The 22,284-nt window shown below is 35.5% G+C and overlaps 1 protein-coding gene across 6 annotated transcripts in view; it reads right to left on the bottom strand.

The window, feature by feature from the left end:
* The window catches only part of N4BP2L2 (NEDD4 binding protein 2-like 2), a 42,256-nt gene that overhangs the window by 12,503 nt on the left and 7,469 nt on the right, over nucleotides 1-22,284 (bottom strand). For all 6 annotated transcript variants that reach the window (XM_014966165.1, XM_014966163.1, XM_014966166.1 and 3 more), the window contains 4 exons: nucleotides 17,268-17,392; nucleotides 14,631-14,719; nucleotides 14,227-14,303; nucleotides 9,544-9,687 (listed from right to left, as the gene is read on the bottom strand). In XM_014966165.1, coding sequence (XP_014821651.1) covers nucleotides 9,544-9,687; nucleotides 14,227-14,303; nucleotides 14,631-14,719; nucleotides 17,268-17,392 — 435 coding nt within the window. The remainder of the gene's footprint in view (nucleotides 1-9,543; nucleotides 9,688-14,226; nucleotides 14,304-14,630; nucleotides 14,720-17,267; nucleotides 17,393-22,284) is intronic.

Raw genomic sequence — 22,284 nt, 5'->3', positions numbered from 1 at the left:
TTTTAGGATTAAATAGATCTTATTTGTCTATTGAATTACATGATATAAACATGAAGCATCTGCAATGGTAGTTGGAGAGATTACTTTCTTCCATATAACCCAGACTTGCAGAAATCATATACTAATCACAGATTATGTCTTAAATCCTGACTTTCTTCAGTGATGAAAATTAATTGTTTGAAAGTGTTTTTAGAAGAGGCTTATGTTTTCAGAAGCATAAAACACCTTAGCAGTGAAACAGAAAATAATACCCCATTTTTAATTGTTTTTAATGTAGCGGGGACCATGCACCAATTCCAAGAAGAACTGAATATTGTACCTAAAGGCCCCTGTGCTGCTGTAACAACTCTGCAGAAATGACAACCGAATTGCCAGTGTCAGCCCTGTCACAGGAAAGGAACGGACTTCTCCAGTCTTGGTATTATTGTTGCTACGCTCTTGCTTACCACTCACTTCTCCCAGATGGGAATTTGCGCTGCTGCTGCTGCTGGAAGTGAACTTTTCTAATACTGATCCAAGCGTGTTTCTGGTGCCTAACTCCTGACACATCTGACACCTCTTTCCGAGAAGAACCCGGAGGATCCAGAGAAACGGCTATTACTGCATTGAAATTGTTGCACGGCAAAGTAATAACAAATACAAACGTTGGTCCAGGTTGATGATTTAGCATACTTGGGTAAGACCTTCAATAGTGACATTCAACAGTTTATGTATAATACAACAGCTATGTCATTTCTATGCTTTGGAAACACAGAGGCTTTATAAGAGTTCAGCAAAATTAGTTTTCTAAAGGTTTAGATTTCTTAAAGGAAAGTCTAAAGCAAAAAGGAATGTGGTGAACTACTAAATATAGAATAATAAAATTTCTTCTTCTTCACTTTTTCCGGGCAACTTCTGTTTTCCAACTCATGTTAAGAAAATACTACCCCAAAGAAACACTCTAATGCACCTTTATGGCTTAGCTAAAATTTCCTACTTGTGGTATACCCAGTATCAAGTTAAGGTTTTTGCATTTAATGAACAAAATTGTCTACTAGTTTTCTTCAGTTTTATCTTAGTTCCTCTTCTTTTAGTCCACCTACATGCCTTTTGAGGAGTTTTCCTTATTGTAAAACCATATGGCACACAAACACTGAGAAAATTCAAGAACCAGCATGGAGATAGACATCTCTTCTTTACGGGGGCATTTGCTAGTGAGTTGTTTATAAACACACAGAACACATGCAAAAAGGAAAAGAAAAAAGGTGCCATTTCAGCTGATATTTCAACTTCACTATATATTATGCATTTAAGAAAACTGGTTAATAATAAACAGAATTAAAAAGATGTATTAGGATTTCTTTTGAAATAGGAATTCTCTTTCTTGTAACACCACTTTGAAATTTCTCAGCCTACCATTTAGACAATAGCAAAAAGCATTTTGCTAGAACTCTGTTACATGTAACTTCAAGGTTGTAACCTACTGCTCAAAACAGCACTGACCAGCTTGATGGAGATCAGCGCTCAGGTGATGCTCTTTATGGGAGCAACAAACGCACTTGCATGATTGCTGAGGCAGAACATGCAAAGGAAACGATCTAAAGAAATTAGTCACATTTTACTGGAAAATGGCAAAACCAAACGAGGTTTTTGCAGTTGTACAAACTTCAGCTCTAGCATACATCTAAGCTGACATCTGCTTGATATCAAAAAATGCCTATCGTCATTGCTGTAATAAAATGTAGGGGAACTGATAAATGTAAAAACCAATTCTATATGACATTAAGCAATGAGGTACATGCTCTTTCAGAAATGTATGTTATCCTTAATGTCCAAAGTCTCTGGAGTGGATTTTCAACATCAAAATTATGGTAGAGCTGCTTAGATAAAACAACATTTACTGGGATACACTTCACCTTCTCTACCCAAGAGCATTGCTGAATTCCTTGTGACCTAACTTTACCTTAGCAACATTGGAAATTGAAATTATAATTCTGAAATAACAAAAAATGTCCCGGTACAAGCCTTTTTGTTATATATATTGCCTTTAATACTGAAATTAGTAGATAAGGATCCAGTTCCTCAAAACCAAATGGAATATTGGTATTAGGTGATAAAGCAACTGGAAAAAAACACATGCAAAATAACTTGTCAGCATTACTTGGCTTCCTGAAAGGTGAAATTCCATTAGACAGCTGAAGAAATAGTCCTAGTCACCTGCAACCCACTTAGTTGCAGATGTTGCACTTCCACTACCTGTCTTTTGCTGGCTCTACCACCCTGTGGGTGGATTTCCCTGCCTGAGCCAGCATGAAAAGAAAGCGAGTACTTGCTTTGTTGTTGAGCTGATTTAACTCACCAAAGCAAGAAGTAAAATAACTGTCTAGCTAAGACAAAGGACATGGTTTGTGGGATCAAGGTGACCACTTTCAGCAGCAACATACTAGGTTGCCTCATAGCCCATCTTAAGGAAATTCACCGTAAATGATTCCTAAGAAATGTTTACACCTTGCAGTGTTGCAAATTAATGCTCCCCACCTCAAATCAGTAAAAAAGGACAAAGAAACACAAGTGATCTCAATCCATCTTAAGGGGATGTGCTTACAATACAGAGAAGAAACTCTGTATTATCATCAGGCTTCTGACCCATGAAGACTCATAGAATCAATTTTCATTTAAAGTTCTCTCTGTCAACATTTAGTCTTTTGTAGAGAACATGATGGACACAGATGCCAATGTTATGCACTGGAAGTACAGTATGAGTCATCCTGTCAAGTCTGATGACATCAGCTCAGGCATAGAGACAACATGATTGAAATTAATCTGGGCTAGACAAGAAATATGCTGCTTTGAGAAATAATTTGGAGAAACAGGAACTCTAGTGAAATCTGGAAATCCAGTTAATGAAGTTTGGTGTAACCTGCTGTGCAGCAGCACTCCTTCATTTTCTAACGATATAAAGACATTTCCATATGAGATTTTAAGGAACACTTTCAAAAAAATCTGTAACAGGACAGAAAAAACCCATCTTCCCAGACAATGATCAGTCTCAGTTTTTCACTAACTTCTGGGCAAACCATAGCACTATGCCATATGTGGATACGAAGCAACCAGTTCTCACTAAATCCTAAGCATCCTCCTCTCAGCAACCCCGGAGCACATTTTACACACCACATCTTACAAAGCTGGTGGTCCAGGCTGAAAACCATGAAGCAGAGTGAGGAAAACCCCGACTGACCAGAGAAAAAACCCCAAAGCTCACTTGCCTCATGGTCAATTCACAGCTATTTAAAAGAACCCACTCAAACCATAACAATCACCTTAAAGGTCTCCACCCTTTTCTTTCCAAATGAAAACCAGAGCTGTTGTTACAGATGTATTGCATAATGCATATAGAATCTAACCAGTTCAAATACAAGACAGTATTGGTTTTGGTTTTAGGAGAGAGAAGATCTGCATTAAAAAATTAAATTCTGTAAGCCACCTCACAATCCTTTTTTCACTTCCCCTGCCTCACAATCTGCTGCTTTCCAGGCATGTGCTTATGAAATTCCACTCGAGAAGCTCTACCCAGAAAAGCACAGATTTACTCAGGCTTTCTTGAGGTTGTGAAATATATCTTATCCTAAAATGCGGTCCACAAATAAAACAGACTTTCCGGATCCTAAGTCCTAAACAATATCCTCATCATGTATTTAGGCCACTGTAGAGTCTACTCTTTAAACAAATCATGCTTTTAACCAGGAAATAAAGAGAATTACATATTGTGATACATTATCATAGTACTTGGAAGACATAGATGGCAGCCATCAAAAGAGAATATAGAGATAAGCAAGTACAACAAAAAGGTTTTAGAAGTCAAAATGAGATTTACAGGGTGAAATGTAAATTGTTTCATACGTAAAACAAATGCAAAAGGAAGTTTGAGGCAAGACAAAAGCAAAGTCGAGGAAAAAATATGGGTGGGAGCATAAGGAAGCAACAGAGGTACAATGAGAGCAGAATGGAATACTCAGAAGTATGTAATAAGCTATTTTCTCCTAGGAACTTTCAAAGATAGATGACAGATTTTAGCTATATTTGAAATAACTTAAAATCAACAAAATTGTAGCAAAGACATGTAATTAAATGTCCACCAAAAACCAGACTGTAATTATGGTAACAAAAGTATGAGTTACAAAAAACACAAGAAGATGCTGCAAACCTAATGATGGCAAAAAAATACTGCTTTCAGCAGAACAAGGAAAAAAATCAAAAGGACAGGCTGGGAGGAGGGGAAATATATATACTCTGTTCTTAAATCAGCATCAGTTTGAACAGAGGCATTAAAAAAAGTAGAGAATAAGGTGTAGCTCTCTACACAGATTTATAGTTCAGAGGAAAAAAAGGGAAGGGGGAAATGGATCGAGTTATGAAAACAACTGTAGTAACTGAACATACAGGATTGAGAGAGATCAGGCAGACACAGTTCAGTAAAAGGGGGAAAAATTACAAGAGGAAAAGAGTAAAGAAAACAGTGTCAGTAAATATTAAATAACCAGCCTCTATCCTAGATTACAGCAACATTAAAATTCAGATACTGGTAACTGCAGACAACATTGCTATTGAGAACACCTGCTCATCTGTGCATCTCAAACACTCTGTGAAATACTGAGAGCTCCCCAGCATCCAGTTACAACGTGCACTCTCTGGAAGGTATTACACCCTTTTCAACAAGTCTCAGTACTTCGTCATACGGCCATACTATTGGCAAGGTAGACATTAAATGGCCAAGGGCTGCCTGCCTACCTGAGAAATGAAAACCAACATTATCAGCTACAAGGAAACCGCAAAGACCCATTCCCGATGCAATACTTCAATGCTTTTATTACCCTTGATCTAGAATGACACTGACAGTATCAAACTAAAACCACCACTTGCCACTTCTCCATTACTACAGAAATAAATTAGATTAATTTGAGATGATCCAACCTTGACAAACCCTGTTATTTACTAGTTTATCCTCTAAATACTTAAAAGGCCAGCTATGTTTGCACATATTGTTTGTGAACTCAAAATAAGCTGGTTTACAGCTAATTTAAACCAATTATGCTATAAAAAGAAAAATAATGTCAAAATTAATTGATGTACAAGTAGATTCTCACCTAAGAAATGATTACTAAAGAACTTCAATCTCTGCTCTTGCTTTTATGTTGAAAGGATGAGAACATAAAACATTGAAATGAGAAAGTGTCACTGTAGAAACACTGAAGTGAAATATTTCCTCATCCCACCAATATGACACATCTGATCACTCTTTTAAATGGAGTACTTAATTTCAATGTTATGAACTGTATTTCAACGCTCTATGTTCTTATTGCTCTTTACTGGGAATTGTAATATATGTCTCTTGTTCTTGTCACGGAAAGCTCTCAAGTCTCACCATACACCTAAGTCACCTCATCTCCATGAGGTACTGGCACAGATGGAAAACACTTTTTTTTCCAGAAAATTCCATTGCTAGGAGGAAGCAGCAGTTACAAACAACACGTATCACACACGAAGGTGAAAATACAAAAGTAATTTTTTTCCTAGTTCTCCAAAAATGAATCCTACTGGTCAGCTCAAAGAAGAAAATAACAATACAGTTTAAATTACATCAGGGAAGGCAGACACAAATTAATCAAATATTAATGTTATGGGTCCCACATCAGCTAGACAAAGCCTGGTTTTCAGTTATCTATTAGAGATCCAAAGAAAAACTACTGTCTCTGCAGGTTTCAAGAGATAAATGGTAAGAGAGAAAATCTTGGCTTTCTTCCTAAAGACAAAAAGCTTAAAAAAAGTTATGCAGCATGGCAAACTAGATTAAAATGAACCTAAAGAGGACATGACTGTAAGAACTGAAGACAGGAAATAATTTAACATCGTGTTAATAATAAAAAAGTGTTACAATAGGTTGTCATGGCATAACCCAGCGATCAAGAAGTCCCACACAGTCCCTCGCTCACTCCAGTGGGATGTGGGAGAGTAAAAGTGAGGAAACTTGTGGTTTGAGAAAAAGACAGTTTAACAGGTAAAGCACAAGCCGTGCACGCAAGCAAAGCAAAACACGGAGTTCAAACTGACTTCCCCTTGGCAGGCAGGTATTCAGCCATCCCCAGGAAGCAGGGTTCCATCACGTGCAGTGGTTACTTGGGAAGACAAAAGCCATCACTCCAAATGTCCCCCCTTCCTTTCTCTTCCCCCAGCCCCATACACTGCTGGGCACGTCATGGGATGTCCCTTTGGTCAGTTGGGGACAGCTGTCTTGGCCGTGTCCCTTCCCAACTTCTTGTGCGCCCCCAGCCCACTCCCTGGTGGGTCAACGTGAGGAGCAGAGAAGGCCTGACTCTGTGTGAGCACCGCTCAGCAATAACAAAAACACCCGTGTTAGCAACACTGTTTTCAGCACAAATCCAAACCACAGCCCCAGACTAAAGTTTAGATGAAGCAGTAAAACTACAACTATTTTTTTCTATAGCAACATGTAATCCTATACAGCTGATGCTAACTGGTCAGCTATACGAACCAGATTACATATGTTCTGCAAATTAATTTTCATTTAAATTTTATGCTTAGAAGAGCAGGATGTTAAAACTACAGCTTTTAACTTTTGTTTAAATTTACTTACCAAACATCTCACTGAAGTGAGGTTTTTACGATTTTACATTTGTAACATTAGGGTTCTATGCATTAGTTAATTTTTAAAAAAATCTGACACTTATTTAATGAAATATGATTAACTAGCAATTTACTAAAAATCTAAAGCAACAGGAATCCTTCATTCTAGGTACATTATTACCATCAGCAGGTGTACTGCATAACAACTATGCCAGACAGTAAAAACTTTTAGATGCCCAGTCTAACTGAACAGCGAGTTCTTACATTTCTGGTACCTACTTTCTGACAAAGTAAGTAAATTTTCCTTGTTTGTGAGGTGGCAGGAGAAATTCCATACCTGCAACACGTATTTCACATCATATTTTTATTATTTTTACATATAAGTATTGTAGTGTAAAAGCAACTTCTGTCTGTGATACACATATGATCATGACTGCTACATCCTCACGAAATATGAATATTTTGTTAAGAAACAAAAATGTGTTACATGGGCAGTAATTCCATTGTGTCTTCACTACCATGTGGCTGTACTTACCTTGGAACACAGCTCTACAGATTAAGCAGTTTACAAGAAATGTCTGATACAGTGCCAAGCTGCAAAGTGTTCCTTTCTTGTTACGTCTCCTTTGCAAACTGCAGGCCTATTGCTGAGCAACATGCTTTGCCGATCAAAAATACTCACCATCCACCAATAATTTATTAAAATGGTAACACCCCAAAATGCTGCCATTTTAAAATAGCATGAATTCACATCTATTTAAATAGAGATTTCAGTTAAAGAGAACTTAAATAACAATTAAGTATTGCTAAAAAAAAGCCGTTTCCTTTAAAACTTGAAGACAGTAGGTACCAAAAGATATCATAACATCAATTTTCAAGAATCAGCTCTTTTTTGTCATACCATACTTAGCACACTGTGTGAATATTACATAAAGACTTAATAAATTTTATCACTTTATTATGGCTTAGACTAATTTTATTTACTCTATATAAGTTTTTCTAAAATCTCTTTATCTTCCTCCCACTTGAAATATGTTTTCATTTTTAAATATAAAAACTTTGGGATAATTAAAGTATTACTGACCATTTACAATGACTCCCATGCTTCTTTTCAGACACAAAAAAAAGATAACCATGAAAACTAAAATACGATAACATAATTGGTACAGATAACAGATAATGAAGGAAGACAACTAATATAGTTGGAGAGCTTCTTTTTATATATCTCTCTATGTACACATAATTCAATATATTAACATCCATGTGCTACTGAAACATTTAGAATTATTTTTTAATAATTAAAATTACTAAAATGTGAAACTGCACACTTCAACTTTTATAATTAATGAAAATGTTATTTCACATATACATTAAATCGTACAAATTTAGATTTGCACAATAGGCACAGAAAAAATAACAGAAAAATATTTCATTATATACCTGGATTTTCAACTTTCATGGTATTCAGACTTCAAAGATGAAGTAATTTTTAGGGCCTATTCAAAAATTATCTATATGTAAAAAAAAATAATTATGCTGGCTTAGGAATTTTCAAAATTCTGATGGCTATTACACCAAATTAGTAATAGGAAACCATGAAAATTATTTTAGGTATGTATTCATGTTCTCGACAAAACTTCCTATTCAAAATTTACTCATTCAGTGTATAAAGAAATAAAATATAGTTAGACCTGAAGACAGGTTATTTCAGCTAGCAAGTTATTAATGTTCACCTGTATAAAATCCTAAAAGCTTGAAAATAATGAAAACTGTTCATTGAACTACTAAAACAACACTGAAGAAAAATACATTTTATTAATACAGCAAGCTGTTAGAAAGCAAGCAAAGTGAAAACATACAAATTCATGTTTTGTTTTGCTTTGGTTTTTTTTGACAGAAAAAGGGCAGTAAATCAGTCAATCTCCATGCTGGCTCATTCTTTGATATGCACTAAACAGATTATATTGGCTGTGCCAAAATTAGGAATGCAACATGGTCTTACAGAATTATGTCCACTCTTTATAATTAATTGATGCATCCCAACTATGGACTGGGACTTGACATCCTGATGCTTTAGTACTTCATTTTTATCCTAAGTGAAGTTGACTTAGAAAGACATAGCTGTGAAATTTTTAGTTTTTAGTGATAAAATTCAGGGTTTTTTAGTTAGCACAAACCATAATACTTTATATACTACCACTGAAAACAAACAAATAAAATAAATAATTCAGGTTACACAGTTTAAGGCTGATGAATACTGTATTGGCAGAATGTTGCTTCAGCCTCCAGATGAGCTTCTGAGGCATCCCCCCCCCAAAAAAAAACCCTAAAAAACACAACTGAAACCAGAAAACAGATGCCAAAAGTTTGCCATTTGACAATACATGCCAAATAGACTAAAAGGACAATCCGGGGCATAACTGTTTTAAAAAAAAAATCTCATGAAAGGAGACTAAGTGGCAATCATTAAAATTGGTTATTACATAAACCGTCGATTCTTCTGGGACTGTCATTCTCTTTCAAGATTTACTTAATATGAATTCTTCTTTTAAAAAACTGCTCAACAGTTACTTGTTACATGACAACATCATTGTCTTAAGTTTCTGAAGGAAGACTCTGCTGTATGTCATACTATATTAAATATTTTACTAAAATCAAAGTTATTACAATTGTAATAAATATAGCTTTAAAAAACATTTAAAGTACAGTTTTATTTACATGCAAGTCCGTTAAAGGAACAACCTCCAGAAGAAAAAGGTCTTGAAATAGGCCTATTTAAAACACAGAAGATCCACTACTTTATTGGAGGTGATGATGTGTTTTAGAAGGGCAAGTTAGCAAATTTTTATTTACTGCCTGCAACTGTGTTATCGGTTACTGAAAATACTGAAAGAATTCCGTGAGTCTGTATTGTCTCCCCACCTATGTCTTCGCTGCAAAGGTGGCCTTTGTGTGTTTTTGTGGGGAGGTACCACTGAATTCATGACAATAGGTATGGATATTTGATATTCATATCGTTCCAACATCTGAGCAATCTTCTCACGAGTGACCCCATGTTTATTCCTCCTACAAAATAAAAATTTAAATAAATTGTCTGGTATGTTTATATGTGTACAGTCTTTAAGAAAAATAAAAAGATTCTATTTCTTCCTGCTTTTCATATTTGAATTTTCACTTTTATTACACCGTATTTGCATTCTCTCAGTATTGAACTTGTATTAAGGTTTATTTTAACAATTCACTACTTTATATATGAAATAACAGAAAACAATACAGTCATTCTTCTTCATACAGAAATGTGATGTTATTCAGCATGACTATGTACCTAAATAAACCTAGAATGACTTGGCTTTCTATTTATTCATCAGATTTTACATAGTATACTAGCTAATGAGTAGAGGGACGAATAATATTATAGACTACTACTTATGAAAGCAATGTTCAAACTGTCATAAAAAAAATTAAATTACATCGTTTCGAGAGTTAATGACAGAATATTTTTGCATCAATTTTATTTTTGAACCAGAACAGCATGGTCATGATACCTTTATCTACTCGCTCTTACTGATACTTGCTGGAAGTTGAGAAATGTACCAAAACACATATCAGGGAACATAGGTCAAAAGAATTCTCCTGTTCTTGCAGTGTTTAGTGCACAGCTAGCTACTTTCAGTGAGAACTTTGCCTACTAAGAACTTGAGACATTAGACATTACATTAGAATGTATCTAGCTCCTTAGTATCTATGGAATAGGATGTTAAAATCCATGTTAGCAGAAAATTTCTGTCTCTGCCAAAAAGAAAACTACAAGGCTCATGCACAAACTCAAGTGTCAGAATTGCCAGCCGCGTAACAGAACTGAATCTAAAAGAACAGATCTAAGACGTAAACAAAACTTTTCGATAGTATTTATCATAACCCAATTCTTACCACCAAGAAACCTTGTCCAAGCTGAATTATTTTAAGTCATACCAGTAAGGAATATATGCCTGCATGTTTGTGCTTTCTGACAGGGACAGAAGAGGCATGGGCCTCCTTATAACTTGCTCAGTTCTATAGAGGAGAAATCAATACCAGAAACAAACAGGCTATACTGGAAAGTGGATACTCTCTATAGAAATACTTTAAAAGACTTTTCCTTTCCTTCTGCCTGCCTCCCCCCCACCCCAGAGTCTGTGCATATTATTACAACAAAGAAGTACATAACAAGTTGATGAGGGTTCAAAGCATACTGCAGGTAGCACATCAGTTTCAGATTCAGAACAGAAGAAGAATTGGTCATGTTAATTTAGAGTTATGCTGGCTCCTTATCAGCTTTCTTTCTGGGAAGAAAAGACTTAATAGTATCTCTTCTAGACACTATTCCCTGGGACAACATCAGAAACTAGAGTGATAATCACAAGCAGACCATTGTTTAAATGCAACTAATTTCCAAACTGTGCTAAGGAAGTCCAGGAGCAGCAGCATGTTCCTGTTCATGAGTAAAATCAAAACTGTTAAGACTTCTTAACGAAAAGCCAATCCCCTAGAAATACGGGGATTCTATAAAGCACTTTGCTCTCATGACAGAAAAAAACTGAGAAGAGAAAGTCTAAGTCCTTTTATGCCAAATGGTGGAACCATAAAGCTATTCAATCTACATCTCTTAGCACTCCTAGAAAAAGATTACAGCTCAAGAGCTCTCAGCACTCATCCACTATTGAACGGCCCTGTGGATAATCACTTCATAAATGAGTGCGTATTTTTCCTTAACGAACAAGGCAGGATAATAAAATCACTACCAGCAAAATTGCATCAAGCATAGAAATCTATTTAAAAAGGGAAACAAATCTGCTGTATAGTGTCATTTAATAGTGGGATCTCCTATTCAGGCATGTCTTTGCCCATCCTTTGGTGGCTTGGCTACGCTGAAAGAGCATGAAGCCATCTATCACTAACCAACACAGGTGTACCAGCAACAGCTCCTAACAGACAGTTGTAGCTGGTTTTACTTGGAGGAACACAGAATCTATTGATTAAAGCAAAGTTCTGTCACTATTAAATGCTTCTACAGTGGAAGAATTTTACATACCAGTATACTGGCAAAGTAATCCTGCACAGACATTACTACTTAAAAGAATCAGCACAAGTTTGATGAAGTCAGTGCCAAAGTGCAATTTTGTCGTCATACTGAAGGAAAGGGATTATATTAAACATTTTGCACTTCACTTCTGTGTGAAGTTACACAGAAGGTAACTTTTTTAAAATTAAAACATCTGTCCCAAAACACAGTTATACACAGGATACCTGTTATTCTCCAAAAGCTTGAAACAAATGTATACTTTTTTAAAAAAAGTTCTGGTTCACAACTGACAAGCTAGTCAGAAAGAATACGGACATGACAGAGGGTAATCTTTTCATCCAACACTGATTAAACATTTTAAAAAAATATCTCTCTTCTACTAGTCATATTGCCACTCTCCTGTTCTCTCACCTGCAGTTTTCAAGACTTCCTAAAAATTATGTAAAAGTACAAAATCCTTTATATAAAAAGTCTAAATGCTATACAAGAAGTATCGACCACTACCGCAAGGTGTATGCTTGTGGACTTAAGATACATGCACAAAACTGAACTAAAAGCAAAATCACGCATGAACGAGTCTAAAGATAATTCGTACCTCACAGACACACTAGAAGAACAAGAAACTGACACCAATTTTACACTAAAATCTCTCTCATATTCTTGACATCAAGTGTTCACCCAGTGTTGACCTATAGAGCTTTTTCACAGATTTCTCAGACACACTAAGTGGTGGCAGCAACAACCCTATGAAAATAGTATCTAGAAATCCACCTGATATCTAGAATATGTGTGTTTTATCACTTGATAAAAGTATTTCCTTGGAGAGAGAGATGGGGGAAAGCATCTGTCTTTCATCTCTGTGGCCAGTCCAGCCCAAACCGTAACACTAACAATCTAGCACTGAAACCAAATAAATGAGGAAAAAGTATCCAAAAGTACACAAAAAGGTCTTTTGCTAATTAAAGTAGGAGCTAGTGCATTTTTTATTCAAACAACCAGAAACAAAGAGTCTTAGGTGATGGTGTTTAGCAAATTAGAACGTATCACTCCAGAGAACTAATAAAATTGCCAAAATTTATTATTAGCATTGTATTTGCCCAGGTTCTGCACAAAATGTTTAGCTCAAAATTTTAAGGGGATTCCCGAAACTACAATAACATCTCTAGCATTATTTATTTCCCAAACACAAACATGGAAAACACAAGTCCTTTAAAAATTGAGCCCTCTCCTCAAGCAATTGATAAACAAAATGAAACCTCACATCACCACCCATTCTAAACTCCCAAAAAATAAAGTTTCCAGACAATGGGTCTCTATTCACATATTTAAAGCTAAAGCACTTATAGGAAGCTCCTAGGAACTCATGCCAACACTTCACAGTTGGAGAGTTTTCCTTTGGTTTTAGGAAAGATATATACTTATCTCCTACAATTAATCATCGGACAATGAAATTGAATGGTAATAACATTTCATGCCTGTTTATCCTGTTACCCTGTGAAAACGTGAATTTTCCTGGAAAATTAGTCCGTCTCATGTCTCACACTGAACTTATTAGAAAAGCCTGATTACTAAGACAGCTTTCTAACTTGGCTGGGCTGCACCACAAACTAGAAAAACTTATTAGAATTCACTCTACATAGAGAGGACTCTATCTCTAAAAATAAGTTAGCGGTAGCTTAGGAGCAAAAGGTGCAAACTTTAAAAGTTCTATAAACACAATAAAGTCCAAGTCAGTAATGTAAGTATTACACACGCATACTTCATGCATTGTAGGGGCTACTTTACAAAGCTGAAACAATTATAAGCCAAGTTGGCAGAAAATGCATAAAATGACAATCAGCAAAAGAACTCTTTTGTGATCAATCATGAAAACATTACATTCCATTTCAAACAATGAAATATCCCTAAGTTCTTTTGATATCTCATAGATTCCTAAAGCATCTGAGACAAAAAAAGACATTAACCAGGAATAATCCAGGTTTCCAGGCACTCTTGCAAGGCAGAAGTCCAGTAACCTATGTCCAACAGTACTCTAAGTCAGACCCTCTGAAGACCAGGGACAATTTCACAAAATCTTGCAACAGAATAATCTAAAACATGAGCTTTCTTTTTAACCTTTACTGATTACTAATGGACTGTTGTTGTTTGACACAGAGACATCTATAGAAGCAGACAGACCAAAGCACTTATACTGATGTACTCCTTGCAAAATGTGCAATTCTTTGTCTTCTACCTATTTCTTGCCATCAGCATTTTGTAGCAACAAATTTCTCAGTATAACAGCAGCGATTCTTACGGGGGGTCAATCATTTTTCTACTCATGTCCAACAGAATTTTAATATCAACTTTTTGGGCCAACAGGACCTCCATTTAAAGGTATGTCTCAAAATGCCTATTTAAATAAAATACATTTTATACTAGTAGTAAGCATTTAAAAGAAATAAAACACTGAATAAAATATAACGTACTGCATAGATAAATATGCACACATATATATCTATCTCTATATATAAGTACAATGATTTCTGTAATATAAACCTTACTTTTCTAATTCTTCAGGATCAAACTTCCACCAAGTATCTGGCTCATGGAACTCCACTCTGTATCCCTTTTCTAGAGCCTGTAGCAAGCAAGCAAAAAAAAAAAAGCATGATAGGTGCACCATAACAAACAGATAGATGCAGTTAACTCTGAGGTGGTAGCATGCTGAATTTCACTTACCCCCAGCCCGTCTTAGCTTTCATTCCAGGGTAAGGAGATTAGATCAAGTCAACCCTTAAACTGGTCTGAACTACTGCCATACCAATTACTGATTGGATCAATAAGCAGTCTCTCTTTACAAACTCGAGTAAGGAAAATGTTTCTGGACAAAACAGACCAATTTATCACACATGAAAGCAAGTTTGCAAAGTTGTAACAGATGATACAATCACATAACAAAACCTACCACTTCCACATATGGCTTCATTTCCCAGGCTTGAGTATTAGTGTTGTCTATTATAACCGGAGATTTTCCTTGCTCCATCGCTTGCTTTGCTGCAATGCAAAATAGCGCAAGTTTATAAGCAACCATGTAACTCATATAAAATGGTAAATGTAAATAAACTGTTACAGATGGTTTTTGCATTTATCTAGTCTGAGTGAAACACACTGTTCTAAGAAAACGAATGAAAGGGCATAAAAAACAGGTGGTAGTGAATTAATGCAAACAGGTAAAAGGGAAGTGCAGAAGCATCCTACAGATTACAGCACAGAACTGAAATTGGTTGGAACAATTTAGGGGACAAAACATGCACATCTGTTGGCTACCTGCGATTCATCACTTCGACAGCACAGAAAACACTATGGCCTTTGTAAGCCCAAGACTGCTTTAATCTTGATAAATTAATCAAGTATCTATCTTATTTTGAAAGCAAGACCTCTGCCATTCTTTGTGAGCCACAAATACATCAATGATTTCATATGTCAAACTTTTTGCAGGAAAAAAAACAAGGATTCAGTCCTTCTCTTAAAAGACACAGAAAGAGTGCAAAAGGATAAAAAAGAAAAAAAAAGCAGCACTATGGTTGGAAAGCAAAACTCTGAACTTGGAAACACCTGAATTAAGGTTAGGTGTATAGTAATTATAGGTCATATGCATTTGTGCACTATTTCCTCTCATATACTCCTACCTCTTTCAGCATATGTGATGGACTTGCACTGTAGCTTTTTTGGGGGGGGTATGAATTGGGGGGTATGTATCAGATCATCAGCCTAAGCAAAGCATTAGTTTTTTTCTTTGCCTTTTTAAAATTATTTTTATTTTTATTTAAAGTAATTGTGAAATAAATAACAAGTTAGTCAGGATGACTGCAAAGGGAGAAGGATCCTTTTTTTGAGGAAAGTTCTTGAACACCATCCCACCTCTTTCCAAGTGGCTGGTACATTGCATGATTTTCATTTTCCGGCTGCCCAATTTCAAAAGTTACAGGTATCACTTACAGAAGTGATACGAACTCATCTGAATATGAGCCCAGTGAAAAATTATTCTGAATATATTAAGTTTAATTGCTACTACATACCCTGAAGAAAGTATCTAAATTGCTAAGTTTGGCATTCAAAATAGGAAGACGGTTTTAGCAACTGTGCCTTAGCTTGCCAATGAAAAATTCAGAATCTAATACCACTAGTGCTCACAGAAAAGTTAAGATAATTAATTAGATGAAAGAACTGAAATATTTGAAGCACAAAATACTAAAATAACACTCATATGAAAAGGTTTCCAGGAGAATTTATAATTTTCCATTAAACAAAGTTAAAGTTCTCTGAAGTTCTCATTCCAGGTATTTCAAGGATCCACCAAGAGCTTCTGAAGTACTTCAAGTCAGAGAGCTCTATCTAGTCAAAGCAGGAGGTAAGAATTGAGTGTAACTTAAACCCAAAGCTATTCTGGCAAACGTTTTGCAGTGGGGATGTTCTATACAACATAGCACAGCTGTTCTTCTTGCTATCAAAATCACTGAATAGCTAAATTATATACTGTTCTGGTTATCAAAAACTACTGTGTAACTAAGTGATACAGTACTAAAGAGATCCTAAGGTCTAGTCACAAACAACCAGCAGCCACTATCAAGTGAGAATTTTTTGGTGGTCTTATAGTTGTGAAGTGTTGAGCCCATAAGCTACTACCTTATCAACTGCACTGCTCCTTAGGCTCCTGCTGGGAGCCTCCATTCAAAGCTTTTATTATTGCTGCACTCCAACCTCAAAAGTGCTCTTTATAACTGATATTCTAATGACTGCTCTAAAAAAATTTCCTCATTGCTCAAACAGAATTTTTCCCTGATGTATCATAAATTTTGCATTAGGGTGAGAAGGGGAGGAAAGGGGAGAATAGTTTTTTTTAACTTGGCCCTCTATCTTTTGATGCAAAGCAGCCACCCTCTATGCAGGAAGGAAACTTCTGCTCGAGACACTGCAGCATGGAGAGTAATCTGTATGCACAGGCAATGGAGTTGCTCAGTTTGCCCGCTCCTGGGAGCAGACCAAACAGATAATGAGATTCTCAGAAAACTGCTACAGAAAGAGCAAGGCTCTGTCTGCTACCCCTTCTTACCCCAGATATCTACTTACTTACCAATTAAACCCAACCTTTGGACACTGCTGGGTATTAAAAAAAGATGACTTATTAAAGCTGTTAATCTACACAAGTGAACTAAAATCTTCCTCAGAAAAACTCCCCCATAAATTTTAGATGAACTGCAGACCAGGGAAGAAATAGGAATACTGGAAAAAAATAGGATACTCTGCTGTTGCCAGCATTAAAGAGGTTCAATTCTGCCATCAAGATACTAGTATCAAATGCAACAAATCAGCAGATCATAGCACAAGGAAGAGAGATTTTCTATTTTTAACTTTGAACCTTCAATTCAAAATTTAATTTGTATATATATACAGTAATTAAAATATAAAGAATACTTTAAATACATACTTCTATATATCCTATACTAATATACATATATATTCTTCTTCATATAGACTATTAACACACACGCATGTCAGGCTATACATCTATTTTCTAAGTATAAGCATTATGCACTCAAACCTCTCTTCTGGTTCCAGTCATGGGCATCACCAAGCTGAGCAGCATTATATGTATATCCATCTTGTTGACGAAAATAATCATCGGTGCTGAATATGATGCCATCACAACTTTGACCAAGCAGAATACTATTAAACAAAGGAAAACACAGAAATATTTTAACTCTTATTTTTCAGATAGGAAAAAAAAGACACAGGAAAAAAACAATACAGCTAAAATAAATTTAGCTGTGCCCTATTTCTGAACTTCTTGCAAACTTCAAACAGGTTTATTAAAGTACACTCATATATATTACCAATAATTCTAATCCAAATTAAAGCAATGTATTTTCTCCCTTTCTACTACTACTGTATTTGTCGTTTCCTCTCCTCTACCCCCAAGAGATGTTTGTACCCATCTAATGTATGGTTATATTGCAGTAAGTTCTAGGTACCTCATAATAATTTAATGTCTTTACTAACATTTCCCGTATCAATTCTCATTTTGAACTCTCTCTAGAAACCAAGCTGATCACGAGGAATCTGGATGTAGCTGAGAAATGAACTGGATCTTTAAGTACTTTTTCAGCACCTTAAATTCCCAACACACCCTCTTCTGACTTCTGCCCATGCCGCTTGCACATACAATTTAGGTCAAACAGGAACAGCAAAAAAAATTACTAATGTTTACAGCAATTTCCCTATTTTCAGAAAAAAAGTAAACAATCACAACAAACTTTCAAGATTGTCCTACTAATGAAAGTCAGGGTTGCAGAAGAATGTCCATATTCCTTCAAGATCCTATACTTTTCTATTCCCGGTCTATGTCTTCTCCCCCAGTCCTGGTGACATTCTTACTTGCCTCTGTTATCTCATCAACTCTGGCACTCTGGATCTATCAGCCATGGGAATTCATGCTCAGAAGAAAGTAATCCTTGCCTCTTTTTTTTTTTTTTTTTTTTTTTTTTTTTTTTTCCCTTCTGGGTTACTTTTCTGAAGCTTTAGCAATTGAGCCTATTTAAGAAAAGGTCCCAAAAGGTATTACATTAAAAGTGACTGTCAACAGAGACCTCCCCTGGTTAGCAGCAGTAAGCTGCTGTCTCTTAGAACTGTAGTTTCAGTCTAATAGAGAACAAGAAATTTAAGACAGGATTTTTTCGTCTCTCAGTTTCTATCAGGGATTTATACTGGTTTTCCTTATCATTCATACTTTAGTGCTAGCAGGGTGACAGGAAAGCCGTGCGTTTTACTATCCCTGCATGCATTACTTCAAATCAGGAGAAAAACAATCACTTCTTGAACCACTTGATTAGACTGTTTTAGCTTGGTTTCCTAAGGCAATGCCGTATCATGGTGACTTCTGGACACACAACAATTTCAACAAGATCTGACAGAATATTCTCTCAAAAATACTATGAATTTTTATGGTGGGAAAACAAAGAGACAAACCAAAGCAAAACAAATTTGTAAACAAATGGATAAAATGCAGAGATTCAAATTAGAATCCATAAAGACAAAAAAAAGAGAAAAAGACTGCAACACAAATTTCACATTTGCCCAGTCTTTTATGCCCATGATTTCCAAGCAACATAGGTATTTTACTGGCTGGAAGTTTACTTTGTTTCTAGGTCAGAATTAAGTTGCATTACATTCTGCTTCTTGCACAGCTAACATTAAAGATTATGGGAGAAATTTAAGTATACTTCAGCAAACAATAAAAGACACTGTTGGGAAGCCAATGAGGATAAAAAGGGGAACTCAGAGGGACACAGCTGCAATGTTCACTGTTAGCTTATTTAGTTTTACTCTATGCTGTAATATTTCATATTACTGATAATTTGTTATTAATTTCAGAAGTTATTGTTATGGGTGATGGCAGAATACTACAAAAATCCATCAAGCATTTCTAGAATTCTGTATTTGCATTGTCATGAAATGCTGCAGCCAAACCCTCTATAAGCATCATAGAGCTCACTTTTGGATTTAACTAAAATTAATCTTAAACATTGCCCAGGCACACCAACAAATACCTGTGAGTCAAAGAAATTGATTATAGAAAAGTTACAGGGAATAATTAACTGCTGGTTGATCAATAACATCAGAATCTGTCAAATCAAATCCGCATTAGTCCATCCCAATAAGCCATCACCATTCTGCCAAATGTAAACACTGCAACACTCAGATATCACTGTCCTATGGAAATTTAGGCAACTAGCCTGGCTCACAAATAGGCAATGTACCTAAAGGCTACAAACCCAAACTGCACTAGTAGTATTTGGGATGCAGTACTACTGAGGTAGCAGGAACAGAAAAGAACCGGCCAAATCCCAAATAATGTAGGGGAACAAATGTATGTTACTTTGAAGTTACAAAGCTTTCCTGTAAGCATCTGCAGGAAGAACTCCTTAAGTTTAATTCCTACACAAGTAATTTGCCATGTTTTACCACCTGTCACCAACAACAGACCCTTTATGGATCACAGCTTAAAGACTGGGATACTGCATTACATATTAACTTACATTCCTACACACTTATTGTCCCACAAATATGTTGTTATTTTTGCTTTTAAAACAGATATATCTTTATGAACAAAATTCAGATTACGAGGACCAGAAGAAGCTAGTAGCGATGTAAATAAAGGAACGTGATCAAAGTTGCATAGAAGCTGTTTTTATCCTTCTTGCTCTTTATCCCTTTTCCAGAGTATCAAGGCTGCCTCATAAATAGCAATGCTATTTCAGAAAGCAGAGTATTATAAACCAGAAGTACAGCTACTCTTTTTGGACACTGTTCAACAATTATTTTTGTTAGAGCCTATGTCTTTTAACAGGATGTGTATTACACTGGTGTAGGAGAGCACAGAAGGATTTAATGGCTATTTTTTGTTCAAAGTAGATAAAACGGAACAAGGAAATCGTGTACCACACACAACAGCATTTTTTCATATCTATTCCTCTCGTGTATAAAATATTTAATGGGAATTTATATTCATTACGTTACTTGGCCATGACTTCTCACATGGCCCAATTTTCTTATTTACAGTATGCTACATTTGCCAATTACTCATGCTAGAAAAACAGGATCCATCTTCCACACTTTGTGAGTAAGGACCATCTTTAAGAATCACCTGCCTTAATAAAAGAGATGGCAAATGATAACTAGTGTTTTTCTATCAGATGAGTAGATAGACACATCCCTACAGCTCCTGACAATCAGGTCTTTGTAGGAATATACATGAACCAATGAATCAACACTAATGGGGCATTCATTTTTATTTTTAATTTCTAGGAACTCACTCTGTTTGCCAAGTGTTCTGGAGAAGAATTCACTTACTCAAATTCTTCTATTGCTACAACTAATGATGTTTGGAAGATCAACAAAGAAACACAATGACAAGGGTTCAGGAATCTTGCAAACCCATCAACAAAGTTTATTCATTAAATATTTTGTTATTATTCCTTGAAGTTCAGAATACAACACCAGTTATTTATGAACCTATGTAACTGATATAACAGGTCTTATATAGTAAACTATGTTTGCAAGAACAATCCTAAAACTGCAGAATTTGGGAAAGCAAAGTGACTACCGAAGAGGCCAGAGTAACAAAACCTTTATCCTTTACACAACACACAAGCTATCACAAAGTAATGAGTTTATGAATGAAACTTCAATTATTGCAACAGTAGCCTGTTTCTAAAATATGAAATTAAGTCATAAAACATAACATTTAAAAAGCCTGACAATTATCTGTCAGAATTTATAGAATTTAAACTTGTAAAATTTAAAACACAAATGTACTCATTGACATCATATGGAATAATTCACATACTTCTAACATGTATTTGGAAATAAAACTTATCCCAGGCTCATGAACTAGGAAACAGAAACAACAAAAAGCACATCTATGTAAAGAAAGCATCATTACTACCTAAACCCACAAAGAGATGTTCTTTCACTTTTGAGAAATTCAGAAAGAAAAAAAGTAAAATAAATACAAGAGTCAAATTACAGATCAGTCAGCATCAATATGCACACGTGCCTGAAATAAGTAGCAGTATTATCCAACTGCTGTAATCCAGCTTTTTCAACCTAAACCCTCCCTGCAATTGAACGCCTACCTTTGAACACAGGCCAAAATAAAGCAGATAAAAAAATCAAAGCAACTCACCTACTTTTTTCAGATATGCTATATGATCCAAGAGAAGATATAAACTGGACATGCAAAACTCATCTTGAAATTAAAATGCTCATTTTAACTAGTCTGCAAACCAATACATGTTTTTTTTCAGAGCACACGCAGGCACACCACACACACACAAATCCTGCCTTAATTTTTCTTCAAAACTAAAATGGTCCCCCAACCTGCATCCTGGTTAGCCTAATTTGACAGATGATTTTATAATAAAGAAGATCTCTTAGAATCTATAATTCACCTATTTAAAGTAGCTAACATATCAGAGATGAGGAAAAAATAGACAATAAATATAATTTAAAAATCTGCAGTATTACTAAGCTATGTAAAGGTGACTTTAAAAGCAATGCTTTCAACACTGTTTAATCCAAGACAAAGATGACTCTCTTTGTACATTCCTGATAATGGATTTAATTCAAAGTGTACATCTTAAATGACACCAGTATTTGTTCTTTCAACCTTTTATTCAAATTAATGTTCAGACATTTATGAAAGAATGGAAAATTGCAATTGCTGCCAAGTTCAGTACCAAAATATCCTAAAAATACAAGGCTGTTTTCTTGTTTTCATGTCATCATCTACTTCTAATTGTAGCAGACTTTTGTTGCTTGGGCTAAAGATATCATTGCTGGCCAAACCATTTCAGAAAATTTCAAACTAAATGGACAATCACTTCCAAAACCAAGGAAGGAACCCAAAACCAATGGGAGAAGGAACTGAGAAATCAACTTAGAATTTAAGAGCAGACATGGAGCTAGTAAGCAAAGACCAAAAGTCACAGTGGGATAGGAACAGGAAAACAAAATTGGAAATAGATGGAAAGATGTCAGAACTCGACTGAGCCTCAGGA

Source organism: Calidris pugnax, unplaced genomic scaffold, assembly GCF_001431845.1.
Source record: "Calidris pugnax isolate Ruff unplaced genomic scaffold, ASM143184v1 scaffold20, whole genome shotgun sequence".
In the NCBI taxonomy this organism is placed as follows: Eukaryota; Metazoa; Chordata; class Aves; order Charadriiformes; family Scolopacidae; genus Calidris; species Calidris pugnax.
The sequence above is the reverse complement of the archived record's forward strand: the minus strand, read 5'-3'. Positions and strand labels throughout refer to the sequence as shown.